This window comes from Dromiciops gliroides, chromosome X (genome assembly GCF_019393635.1).
Source record: "Dromiciops gliroides isolate mDroGli1 chromosome X, mDroGli1.pri, whole genome shotgun sequence".
In the NCBI taxonomy this organism is placed as follows: Eukaryota; Metazoa; Chordata; class Mammalia; order Microbiotheria; family Microbiotheriidae; genus Dromiciops; species Dromiciops gliroides.
Window position 1 is genome coordinate 9999733 of NC_057867.1, and position 13433 is coordinate 10013165.

General features: G+C 47.1%; 1 protein-coding gene across 2 annotated transcripts in view; it reads left to right on the forward strand.

Moving 5' to 3' along the window:
- The first annotated feature begins 7650 nt into the window (after window positions 1-7650).
- The window catches only part of WDR44 (WD repeat domain 44), an 86507-nt gene continuing 80724 nt past the window's right edge, over window positions 7651-13433 (forward strand). For both annotated transcript variants that reach the window (XM_043974342.1, XM_043974343.1), the window contains exon 1: window positions 7651-8092. In XM_043974342.1, the coding sequence (XP_043830277.1) occupies window positions 8016-8092 (77 nt within the window). In that variant the 5' untranslated portion in view covers window positions 7651-8015. The remainder of the gene's footprint in view (window positions 8093-13433) is intronic.

Consider the following 13433-nt stretch of genomic DNA (forward strand, 5'->3'; position numbering starts at 1 on the left):
TTTCCTTATAGTCCAACTCTCACACCATACATTGCTACTAGAAAAAAAAACATAGCTTTGACTGTTACGGACCTTTGCCAGCAAGGTGATGTCTCTGATTTTTAGTCTGCTGTCCAGATTTACCACAGCTTTCCTTCCAAGGAGCAAGTGTCTTTTAATTTCATGGCCACAGTCACCATCTGCAGGGATCTCTGAGCCCAAGAATATAAGATCTGACACTGCTTCCATTACTTCTCCTATCTGCCAGGAAGTGATAGGACCAGTTGCCAAGATCTTAGTTTTGTTTTGATTTTTTTTATGTTAAGCTTCAAGCCAGTTTTTACACTTTCCTCTTTTACTCTCAAGAAGCTTCCTAATTTCCTCTTCACTTACCGCCATCAGAGTGGTATTGTCTGCATATTTGAGGTGGTTTCTATTTCTCCCAGTAACCTTAATTCTGGCTTTTGATTCATCCAGCCTGGCATTTCTCATGATGTACTCTGCATATAAGTTAAATAAATTAGGTGACAATATACAGCCTTGCCAGAACTCCTTTTCCAATCTTTTTTTGTGAGGCAATTGGGGGTTAAATGACTTGCCCAGGGTCACACAGCTAGTAAGTGTTAAGTGTCTGAGGCCAGATTTGAACTCAGGTCCTCCTGAATCCCGGGTGGGTGCTCTATCCACTGTGCCACCTAGCTGCCCCTCCTTTTCCAATCTTAAACCAATCAGTTGTTCCATGTTCAGTTCTAACTTGTCTCTTGACCAGCATACAGCTGCTAAGTTGATCTGGTCCTGCCATCTCTTTAAGGACTTGCCACATTTTGTCATGATCCACACAAAGGCTTTGGTGTAGTCAGTGAAGCAGAAGTAGATGGGTTTTTTTTGGTAATTTACCAAACGATTGTGCTTAATGTTCAAATTACTAGTGTTCAAATTACCAAATGGTTTACTAATTGATAATAAATTCCCATTAAAAAAAACTCTGAATCTCTTCTCTGCAACTTGTGTGGAAGGTCCTTGGGACTAGTTACCATTTCTTTATGTCTTATTCTTCTTTGTAGCTCCTTTAATAGATACCAGAGTAGCCTGAGCCCAGGAACAAGAAAGAGGAGGAGGAGGAGGAGGAGGAGGAGAAGGGAGAGATCAGGTTAGGTTACATTTCGGAATTTATGTAGTACGGTCAATGATCTCAAATCGCTTGCCATTACAAGAGCACATCTCTTTAACATCGTTATTTTCCTGCTGAAGTCACTATGTCTACAAATCATAGAATACAATAATCTCAGAAAACTTAAAAATGCAAATGGCCCAAAGGTCAAGAAACTCTAATTCCATTCGACAAGGATGTATTAATCACCTGTGATGTGCAACACAAAAATGAAACTTCCTGTACTCAAAGATCTTACACATTTTTTTTTTGGTGGGGCAATGGGGGTTAAGTGACTTGCCCAGGGCCACACAGCTAGTAAGTGTCAAGTGTCTGAGGCTGGATTTGAACTCAGGTACTCCTGAATCCAGGGCCGGTGCTTTATCCACTGCGCCACCTAGCCGCCCCCGATCTTACACATTTTTAACCCAAGCAACATGTAGTGTTTTACCAATGATGCAGAAAGTGGCATTAAAAAATTGAAGACATGTATGAGTCAGTCAATAAACATTTATTAAGCATGAGAGATATTGTGCTAAGCTCTGGAAATATAAAAAGAGGCAAAAGACAGCCCTGCCCTCACGGATCTCACAATCTTGTAGGGATGGACTGTCATACACCTAAAAATATGAGAAGATGTCATTCGGCAGTTTGTATTGAGCTCATGTTCCTCTGAATTACTCATAGTTTTCATATCTCATTTATTGTACAACAACATTTTATTACAGACAGGTTTTTCAGCCACTCGGCAGCTGACGGGCACCCACTTTATTTCCAGTTCTTTGCTATTCCACATAGAACTACTATGAATATTTAGGGATATATTAGACCTTTATTTCAGTCTTTGACTTTCTGGGGGGTATAAGTCTAATAGTGGGAATGTGGAGTCAAAGACTATGCACAATTTAGCCATTTTTCTTGAACAATTCCAAATGGAGATCCAGAATCGTTAGATCCCGCCCATTGCCTTTCAAAGGTGTTTCGACGATGGCCACTTATGTTAACCATGTGAGTAAAAACTGAAATTTAGAAGTTATTGATTTCTTAAGCTTGGCTCAATGTGGGATAGTTTGATTTTTTTTGAGGGGGAAAATCCCTACTTAGTATTCAGATTATTGCACACATAATAAGGCTTTCAAAAGGTCACTGATGCATTCATTTGCAAGCAGAGGTCCTGTGCTCTCTGCTATACTTGAGACTTGGCCTCCTTGGACCTTAGTTTCTTTCTCTGGAAAGTGAGGGAGTTGACGTAGGTGACCTGTGAGGTCCCTTCTCATTCTAGATCTATCAGCCTATAATCTGGTTATTTACAATGCTTGGCAGACCAGCACTTCTTGAAGCTTGGGTTTTGCATGTTCTATGCTTTTGAGAGGTCTTGTTCCAATGCTGAGGTGAACATGCTGTTATTTCTTGACCTGATGATAATGAACCAATGGCTACAATAAGACCTTTGCTGATGTAATTCTTTTCTATGAAGATAATATTAACTGCATCCCTCCCTGTGTTTAAATCGGAAAAAAAAAGAATCTAAAACCAGAGGGGGATGATTTTGTATATGATAAAGGGAGTTAGTCAATTGCAGATTCAAGATCGCTGTCGGGGGCAGCTAGGTGGCACAGTGGATAGAGCACCGGCCCTGGAGTCAGGAGTACCTGTATTCAAATCCGGCCTCAGATGCTTGACACTTACTAGTTGTGTGACCCTGGGCAAGTCACTTAACCCCAATTGCCTCACAAAAAAGAAAGAAAGAAAGAAAGAAAGAAAGAAAGAAAGAAAGAAAGAAAGAAAGAAAGAAAGAAAGAAAGAAAGAGCAGTGTCAAATTCATCTCTGGAGAGATAGTTATTTAGAAATAATTCCATCTTGTCTTGCTCACAATGTCTCCAAAGGCAAAAATGGAACTCAATTAAATCCAGGAACTAATACTTTGCAAAGCTCTTTGCCAAGTGCAGGAGATATGAAGACAAACCAGAAAATACCCCCTGCCCTCAAGGAGTTGACAGTCTGCTGGAAAACCATCATGTCAATGCTATCATAAAATCTATATTCCCAACACCAGTCACTGCCGGATTTTTTTTTAAGTTAGAAAGAAACTTGGAGATCATCTAGTCTGGTGCTCCCATTTTATAGATGAGGAAAGTGAAGTCCAAAAGAGATTATCTAACCCAAAGTCACAGAGAGAAAAAGTGTGCCAGACACGAAGAAGGAACTAGTCCAGTTTGCTGGTCCTCTTCCATCAATAATCATCAATAATCCTTCCCTCTCCAAGCCACTGATCCAAAAGCACTTTCCTCTCTTCACCACACTGGTTCCCCACCTTTGACCCAAAGGCATCCCGTGGCCACTAGACATTGGTTCACCAGGCCATAATTCATCTTCTCCCTGGTTCTCTTGTCCTCTCGCTGTGTATTAATTCATCCCTGGGTGACTCAAAGCAGAATAAGCTTTCAGGAGGAAATAGATATTTATAGAAGAAGCTCCTTGCCTAGGATTCAGCTATCATTTCTAAATGCAGCACAATATAAAATGTACACTAGCGGGGGCAGCTAGGTGGCACAGTGGATAAAACAGTGGCCCTAGATTCAGGAGAACTTGAGTTCAAATCTGGCTTCAGACACTTGACACTTACTAGCTGTGTGACCCTGGGCAAGTCACTTAACCCTCATTACCATGCAAAAAACCCAACCAAACAAACAAATGTACACTAGCCCATTTATATAATCCCATTTGCATTTGGAGCTGACATATTCGATGGTGACCCCTCTCTGTTTGCAAGTGTATCCAGAAGTACCCAGCAGTATTCTTCCTTCAGTTATGGTTTGTTTGCCTTCCCTCCCTCCCTCTCTCCCTAGACAGCAATTGCTATTTGCTACCTGGGCAGTGTTGTACAGGTCCTTGCCCCTCTCTGGGTCTTGGTATCTTCAACTGTCAAGTGAGGGGGTTGGACTAGGTGGCCTAGAGCTGAGCTTCCGGCCCAGGCAGTTTATGAATCCCTAGCAGATTGCCCTCTTTACACTCTCTCCTAGTGCCTAGCACAATGTACGCTTTGGGTACTTCAGAAGTGATTGCTTACAGATCAGTCATCCCATTCACTGACAGCTCCAAAGAGTGCCTTTATGCAGTTGGCTCTGGTGTCCTTAAATATCTTCTGGTGCTAGCGGGACAGCTCCACTTGGCTGCTTCCACCAAGACCTCCAATTCGATGAGAGTGCTTGTTATCTTTCACCCTCACCCTGCATCTCCTTCTGGTATCACTGTCCTTTTTTGGAAAGCCCACCATTCATCCCACCTCCAATAGGCAGGCCCATGGCGCTCCTTCAACTCTCATGCCTCCCAAACCCCTCTCTATTTGCCCTCTTCTTTCTTTTCCGATGGCCACCACCCAAACACAGGCTACTGTTACCATCTGCCTGCCCCAATCTAATAGCCCTCATGCTCCAACACCTATCCTCAGAAGAGGAAGGAGCCCTGGGACTTCATTTCACTGCTCTTCATGATCCTGCCAGTCCACGCCCTCCTTGGTCATAGAACCTCTCTGCTCAGAAATCTCCAGGACCTTCATATTGGCTTGAGAATACAGTTCGGATTCCTCCAAAAAGACCCTCTCTGTTCTGATCCCACCTGCTCCTTCTGGCCTTGTCTCCTGTCACCCTGTTCCAGGCACTTGACCTTTCAGGAAAACCGCATGACTTTCTCCTATGCCCTGTGCTCTGCTGCCTCCGAATCAAGTTCTTAAGGTTAGAGAGACCTCTTCTTGGTACCAATTGAATTCCTACGGATTTCTGAAAACCCGGTTCAAACTGCACTTCCCAAGTGAGGCCTTCCTATGATTTTCTTGGTCAATGATGATATTTATTTGCCCAGGGCCTCTTGGTTTGTAATGTTTTCATGTACTTAGGTCAGTATAGTTTTCCAATGTCTCTCTGTCTCAGCCCCCTACTACTCTGTAAACACTAGGAAGGCAGGCAGCCTACCTATCTAAATTGTGTATCTCCCAGAGCCAACAAAGGTATAGAGACAGGGACAGGGATTGGATCTGTGATTTATTCATTATATGCTGTTGTCGTTGTTTGTCCTTAGTTCTCAAAGAGGACCACAGCATCAGGGTGATGTCATGACTTGCAGTGAATTGGATTTTTTAAGTGAGGGAGGCCTGTGCAAGGACACCAACCTCACTATCTCCTCCAGAGCCATCTGGGTCCATTGGTAAGATATAGATTGGGATGAGTGGAGATGGCCCTGAATGTTTAAGGCAATTGGGTTTAAGTGACTTGCCCAGGGTCACACAGTATCTGAGGTGAAATATGAACTCAGGTCCTCCTGATTCCAGGGCCAGTGCTCTATCCACTGTGCCACTCAGCTGACCCTATTCATTATATGCAATTCCAAAGTCAAGAGACTGCTCTGCACCTCAGTCTAGGATCACACAGCTAATGTGTGTCAAAAGCAGAATGACCCCAGATCTCGCTGGCTCGGAGACCAGCTCTTAGAACCAGAATAGATGTTGAGTATTTATTGAATGTTTATTAGAGGAATCCATGTGGAATTTCGTGGACCCCATGCTACAGTTGTAAACATTTCTGAGCACTGCAGTGCCACTGAATTTGAGTTAGGAAGGTGCACCTAGGTCAACCCCCATTCAAAGCATGAATCCCCTCTCACAGGGAAGTTGTATCTTTTTTATTTTAGGGGGCGGGGCAATGACAGTTAAGTGACTTGCCCAGGGTCGAACAGCTAGTAAGTGTCAAGTAACTGAGGGCAGATTTGAACTCAGGTCTTCCTGAATCTAGGGCCAGTGCTTTATCCACTGTGCCACCTAGCTGCCCCCAAAATTGTATCATTTTTATTGCTGGTAACCTGCATTCCTACTTCATCCTATGAATATCGATTGTCCAATATGTGCACAACACTGGTGCTAAGTCCTTAGGACACTCTACCTCTTAGCCCTGGGTATTTTTGCTGACTGTCCCCTTTATTCCCCCATTCCTTATTGGAGGGACTTTGCCTTTCTTTGTATTCCTAGTTTAGCACAGTTCCTGGTACATAGTAGACACTTAAATGCAATTGCTAATACACAGTAGACAAGAAATGTTTATTGACTGGTGACACAAAAACAAAATCCAAATTGTCCTTGCACTTAGGAAGCTCACATGATGATTAAATACAAAGTAATTTCACGGAGGGGGGTGGGAAGAGAGAGAGAGAACGAGAAAGAGCATTAACGGGGGTGGGGGGGGTGGTAAGTACTTTGCTGTCAGTTAGCATTTGAACTGAGCTTTTCCGGATGGTCTGGGGAGAGAGTGAAATCCATAGTCTGGGCCAGCCTTTCTTGTAGGGACATAGTTAATTTGCACTCGCCTGGTCTCCTCCATTGGAAAGTGAGCCCTTTGAGGGAAAGGGCCGGGTTTTTCTCTTTCTTTGTATATCAAGCACTTAGCACAGTGGCTGGCACATAGTGAGACCCACCCGTGCTCGAGAAGTCGCACGTGAAGGTGCTATTTCACAGCCACGTAGTGTTAAGTACACAAGGCTTGCTGACACACCGCCTCCCTCTGGGTGGCTTTCTTGACCCAATTTTTCTCTTTCCAGCATCGGCCTATATGGTGGTAAGGGAGGTAGCGGGTGAAAGTGACAGCCTCCCAGGCGCTCGGGAGAACCTGCCCACTGCCCACTGCCTACTGCTGGCAGCCTTGGCCAGTGCGGCAACACTGCCCTAATTCAAGGTGGAAGCATCTTTGCCTCAGACCCGCCCTCGAGCAGCGCCTTGGAGCAAGCGAGGAACTGAGGGGGTCCGGGCTAGACACCCTTCTCTTAGGGGAAGTAGGGCTGGCTCGGCCCCCGCCCCCTAACGCCCAGGGAGGCGGGGCTAGCAGGCGGAGCAGGTATCTTAGCTCCGCCCAGGGGGCGGCCTCCCGTCTAAGCCCCCAGGGCCGGATTTTCCAGCTGGGAAACAGTTTAAAGGGGCCGAGTACGCCTTAAAAGACCAGTCCCCTCCGGCCTAGCCTTCTCCCCTCCCGGCCCGGCCACCCTTCAAACACAAAAGTAATTTCTAGCTTGGTGAAGGGCCTCAAGGCTCCTCCCCCCGCGCCATCTCCCTCTAGAGGGGGTGCGCACTCCTTCCTTCCGCGCACTCCCCTGAATCCCCCCTCCCCTCCCCGGCCAGCTTGGACAGGTCCGGCCCCGCCCCGCTCCGCCCCACTCTTCTCCCTTCTCCGCTCCGTTCCATCTCGCCCCTCCCGCGTTCCTTCCGGCCCCACCTTGTGCCGTCATCGCGCAAGCGCGTTGCCCGGTGGCTTCCCCGCCTCCTCGGGCAGGAGCGGTGGGAGCCGGGCCGCTCGCCGGCTCTCCGCCTCCGCCTCCCTCCTCCCCCGCCCAGGTCGTCCCTCGGCTGCCTCTCGAAGTCTCGCGAGGCTCAGCGCCGGTCGGTATTTTGAGGGGCCTCTTCTCTCAGCTGCTGCCGCCGCCGCCGCTGTCGCTGCCGCCGTCGCTGCAGTAGAAGCTGGAGCCACCGCCTGCGCCCCCGCCCTCCCCCGCGGCGCGGAGTCCGAGCCCGAGCCCGAGCCCGAGCCGGAGTCGGAGCCGCCCCCTCTTCCTCCCCGCCCCTCTCTGGGCCGGAGCCGCAGGGAACCCCCGCGCCTCCTCTGCCAGCCCGGGGACCGGCTGAGTGCGGCTTGCTCCCCCCGGGCTGAGTCTGCCGGCAGTCCGCCCGCAGCCGCCAGCGGCGGAGCATCTTCCCTCCGTACCTCCGGCAGGCCGTCCGCCCCCGCCCCCCCATTCCCGGCGGGCCGGGCCGCTGTCTCTCCGCTGCCGGGGGCAGAAGGAGGAGGAGGAGGAAGGGGACAAGGAGGAGGAGGGACCCGTCGCTCCCCCCCGGGGTGTGTCCCACAAATGGCGTCGGACAGCGACACCGAGGAGTTCTACGATGCCCCCGAGGACGTGCACCTGGGGGGTGCCTACCCCGCCGGGTAAGGAGATCTCACCCCGCCCCCAACATTTGCCCACCCTGTCTCCCTTCTCTCCTTGAGAGCCCCGATCGTGGACCCCGGCAGGGAGGGGCAACCGCTCCCCCGCCGGCGCCCACGGGCTCTGGAGCGAGGTTCGCTCAGGTCTCCCCACCTCTACCTCTGGTCTCCCCGCTTCCGGGCCCGAGCGGGTGAGGGGTGCGCCAACTCTGGGGGCCCAGGGCTTGGCTTTAATCGTTTTAGCTTTGGCCCCGGGGGGACGGAGGTGAAGGGCCAAGGAGCTCCGAGCTTGCACTTGGCCAATATCACTCATCTTCTAGCTTCTAGCTTGTTAACCTGGCTTGTAAATATATAGGTAACGAACTTTTTCCCATCCACTGCAGTGCACTTAAGGACGGGGATGGAAAGAAACGTTAGGGCTTTGCCTCTCCCAGAAGCTGGTAACTGACGCTCCCGTCTGTCAAGAGGGAGCAAAGGAAATTGACTACTATAAGGAAAGGACGATCTAAATAAAGGGGGAGACGAGATAACTCTAAATGTACTCACCGCACAGCCAACTAAAAAATATAAACAAGTGCTGAGTAATCTGGTGGTTGGAGGCATAGCCACAGCTTTGTACTCTTTCTCCTTTTTTTTTTTTTTTTTTGCAGGATGGTTTGGTGAGTGGGAATCTGTAAAGAAAGATGTGGAATACTTCTTTAGTTATATATTGGCCTTTTTCTTGAATAGCTTCTTAACACTTGTCTCTCTTTTCTGGATCTTGAGGCTATTTCATTGATTTCACTGAAGCCCCCCCCCCCCCCCCCCCCCCCCCCCCCCACCCCCGCTTCGGGAGAAAGGAAGTTCACACTCGCCTTGTTTGTTGAGGAGCAAAAGCTATGGGGCACTGAAATTGTTCGACTTTGCATATGTTAGTCACTTGTCCAGTTATGCCTTTTAGGCTGCCATTGTCTCTTTTGTTAAGTAAATAGGAACTGTTGATTGTACGGGTACCTATTGTGCTTGCCCAGTGATAGTTGTTGTCTTTAAATGCCAGTTCAAATGCATTCTTCTTACCTTCCGTTCTGAAAGGTACTAAGTTTCTTCAGGCACAGATGTGCAGTTTTAAAATAAGCAGCAGCAGCAGCCAGAGCCCAAGCTCCTTTTGGGCAGCTCGAAGGTGTACACGCTTCGCTCAGCCATGAGCAATAACTCTTCCACCCTTCGTTTGTGTACTTTCACCGTTCTGTAATCGATTGGTGATAACGACTGATGGGAAACAGTCGGGGCGTCCTGGTTTCTTTAAATTCGGGGGCTGACAGGTGCATCAGCAGATCAAAGAGTAAAGCCAATAGCCTCCACTTCCATGATCAAGGTTTTAAAAGTTTGCCTCCTTGATAAAAATGACTGGACCCTCAGAATCTTAGATTTAGATTTAGACCCTGAAGGCATTCCAGATCAAGCCTCTCCTCTAACAGATGAGGGATGAGACCCTTCCAGGTTATTTGGCCAAGATTACCCAGGTAGTGAGTGACTGGCCAAGGTGGCATTTGGACCCCAGCCCTCTGATTTCAAACCCAACACTCCTCTTTTTTTTGTTTGTTTGGTTTTTGGTTTTTTGCGGGGCAAGGAGGGTTAAGTGACTTGCCCAGGGTCACACAATTAGTAAGTGATAACACTTAACTTTGGACTCTCCCATTTTCTACACTCTCAGTCTGAAGCTGCCACAGCATCATTCTCCTTGCCCATGTATGAAGCCATTTACTTTTGAGGTGACAGTTGGATTTCTTGAAAATATAACGTTATAGTAATGCAGTGATCTTAGGCTCCGTTACAAGAGGCCGATCTTCCAGGAATAGGGAGGTGCCGGTCAAATTGTCTTCTGCCTTCCTCAGACCTTATCTGAAATTCTGGGGGCCACATTTTAGGACTGCCATGGAAAAATTGGAGTGTCTTACAACTGGGGGACCCAGATGGTGAAGGGCCTTAAGTCCATGGAAGGTTTGAAAAATCTGGGAATGGTTTTCCTAGAGAAGAGGGAGGGTGTGACAGCTCTTTTCAGGTATGGAAGGGCTGTCATGTCAAGGGGAGGTTAGACTTGTTCTGCTTGGTTCCAAGGGGCAGAACCAGGAGCAATGAGGGTGGGGGAGTCCTTTTGTGCATGGATTAGGTTAGATGGTTACTGGAGTCTCTTCCAACTCGCAGATTCTGTGATTCCTCAATAATATCCAGGAGTTCATTAACTTATCAACAAAATAAGACTGCTTAGTTTTGTTTGAATTGGTAAAATAATTTCTTCCCCCTGAGACACTGTAGCTTCTCAAGCTCTTTGACACTCCAGTACTTGAGAAGTAAATGTGTCTTAGGACATAGCTTCCTATTTTTAACCCAAACCTGCCCCAACTCCTCACCATGTACAGTTCTATAGTTAGAGCTGCATAGTGTTGTCTGTGTGTGGATTTCACTTCTCCTTGTTGTAACAGTAGCAGAGAAGGGAAGGAGGCGTTGGAACTCCGGGGACTTCTCCCAAGATGTCAGTCTAAAGAGTCACCAGTACATTTTGTTCTCTCCTCTCCTAGATAGCTAGGTAGGTGTCCTAAAGCAGAGGCTACCTGGTCCTTGGTGTGAGCCACGGTGACGTATCAACCTCTAGAGAGCAGTAGGTTAAATGTGGCTATTTCAGAAACCATTCTGTCCTATCTATTTTTTTGTTTGTTTGTTTGGTTTTTTTTTTTTTTTTTGCGGGGCAATGGGGGTTAAGTGACTTGCCCAGGGTCACACAGCTAGTAAGTGTCAAGTGTCTGAGGCCAGATTTGAACTCAGGTACTCCTGAATCCAGGGCGGGTGCTTTACCACTGTGCCACCTAGCTGCCCCCATGTCCTATCTATTTTGTTTGAGGATATATTTTTAATTGAATCATTGTGAACTAAAAGGGGTCATTATGGACTGTCTAATTGGAGTAGAGGTCAAATTGGACTTGGAGTCAGGGGCCCTGTGTTTGCACTTTGACTCATCTGCTCTTTTACTTACCCTGGGCAAGTTCCTTCACTTCTCTGAGCCTTCGGGCTTTATCTGGAAAGAGTTGAGCTAGACCATTTCTAACGTCCCAGAATTTCTGATGTTGTGATCTTGTTGCATTTTTGTCTTCATATTTCCAGTTCTTAGCACACAGAAAGTACTTTTTGAATTGAATAACTGTGAGAAACCAGTCCAATCCTATTACATACAACTTTGCTTTCTAAAGTTAATAGCTTTCTGGAGTTTTTTTCCCCTTTCCCCACATGTAGTTCTATTGTGCTGTAAATTTCTGATAGGGTTGGAGATGTTCTCTGCCTTCTGAAAATGCTCCAAAGCCCAGAATCCTATCTGTGAGGCTTGCTGTTCTATCATATACTTCCATTTCAACAGGGAGCTTTCATTTGTGGGTTTGACATTGGAGAGTCAGAGCAGACCATTAGACTGGAGGCCTGAGAGCAAAACATGGCTCTGGATACTTTGGGCAGAGAGAACCTGAGGACTTGTTTTCAATCCTCTTCTCAACTTGCAGGTTGTATTGACTGGAAACAGCTTTTTCAGGTCCTGTGGGTATAGGGTATATGGGCATGTGCTGTTGTCCTTTGAGGAATGTTAGTAAGTGTACCTTGAATGGAAACCTGTTCTGAAGCACTTTGTGACTTGGTAAATTTGGATCATAGAGTCCAAGAATCTTTGGGTTGAAAGGGGTCTTGGGAGATCATGGCCAGCCTTCTCATACCATGCATGGGGAAACTGGGCTCCAGCAATAATGCCATTAATTTTGCTTTCTTAGCTTTTATTAAACATTCACAGGAATTAATCCTTCAGAGTTCATATTAAGGCGAGGTTCTAGTGTCCACACATTTTTTAGACAACAGCTGAGAGATTGTCCCAGTGCTCACTAGGCCTTGCTGGACCCCGCCCTGCTCTGTAATGGGGAAAATTACATTCCTGATATATAGCCTTTCCCTTCACTTCCTGAAAAGGAAATACAGGGACAGTTGGTACAGTCTGTACAGTTAGTTGACCATCAGCTCCAATATGAGGTAACAGGGAAACATGGCTATCCTGAAAGCTAATGCAATTGGGACTTCATTAATGGAAGCAGTGTTCTGACTGCTTCTCACAGTGGTAGGCCTGCCGTATTCTCACTGATTATTTTGTATATGGAGTACTGGGAAGCCATATTTTCAGAGGGACACGAACAGACCGGGACAAAGGCCACAGGAACGAACATAGGATGCTCTAAGCTTTCTGCATCATACCCAGCAAGTGATCAGTTTGGTCTGGCCCTAAATGTCTCTGGGGATGAGTAATTTCACTACTTTCTGAGAGTCAAGTCAGTAACCTGTATATACAAGAGATGTCAATAGGACTTGGCACCAGATTAGTTATGGGGAGTAAGAGTAAGGAGGTGAGGATGACAGCTTGATTGTGGGCCCCTGTGACTGGAAGGATGATTGATTGATTGATTGATTGATTGATGATGCTCTTGACAGTGTCAAAAGGGGAGAATATTTCCAAGGAAAGATAAGCAAACATTTCCACATGTAAAGTTTAAGATGTCTACAGAACATTATCCAGTTTGGGATATCCAGTAGACTGTTGGTGATTCAAGACTGGAGGTTAGGAGAGAGGTTAGGGCTGGATGAGTAATCTGAGACTCATCAGTATAGAGATGATCATTTGAATCTGTGACAGCTCTTTCCCAGTTGGGATGGCCTTAATTGTTGGGGAATTGTACCTTCATCCTCATTAAATTTGCCCTCTTGCCACGTGCACCCATTGGTTGCCTTCTGGGGCCAAGCAGAACCAGACTGATCCTTTTTCAATAGCAGCCCTTCCGGAAGGGTCGTCGTGGAGGGCAGCCTGTGTAGCTTGAGAGAGAAGAACTAGGACCCAGGGGTGACCATGAAAGGGAAGAGCAGAGATATCCCCAAAATGGAGTCAGCTGCCTTGAGAATAGGGAGTTCTTGTCACCAGAAGTGTTGGCACAGCCTGGACAACCTCTCCTGCCTGGAATAGGGCAGCTGTGCCTGCCAATTCCAAAAGACAGTTATTGGAAACTGAGTGGTTTTGCATCAACTCACTTCAAGCATTGATTAAGTGACTAGGTATGGTTAATTTCAGCAGATGGATGCCCAGAAGATAGATTGGGGATGGGGGAGTAGGAAGGAATAGCTGTCAGAATTCAGGACACAGAGTGGTGTAGTGGAAGGAGCCCAGGATTTGCAGTCAGGAATAAACTCACTGTCATCATTTCAGGCAAGTCCTTTCCCCTCTCTGGGCCTCAGTTTCTCTTTCTGTAGAATGAGGGAGTTGGACTAAGTAATTTTCAAGGAATTGAAT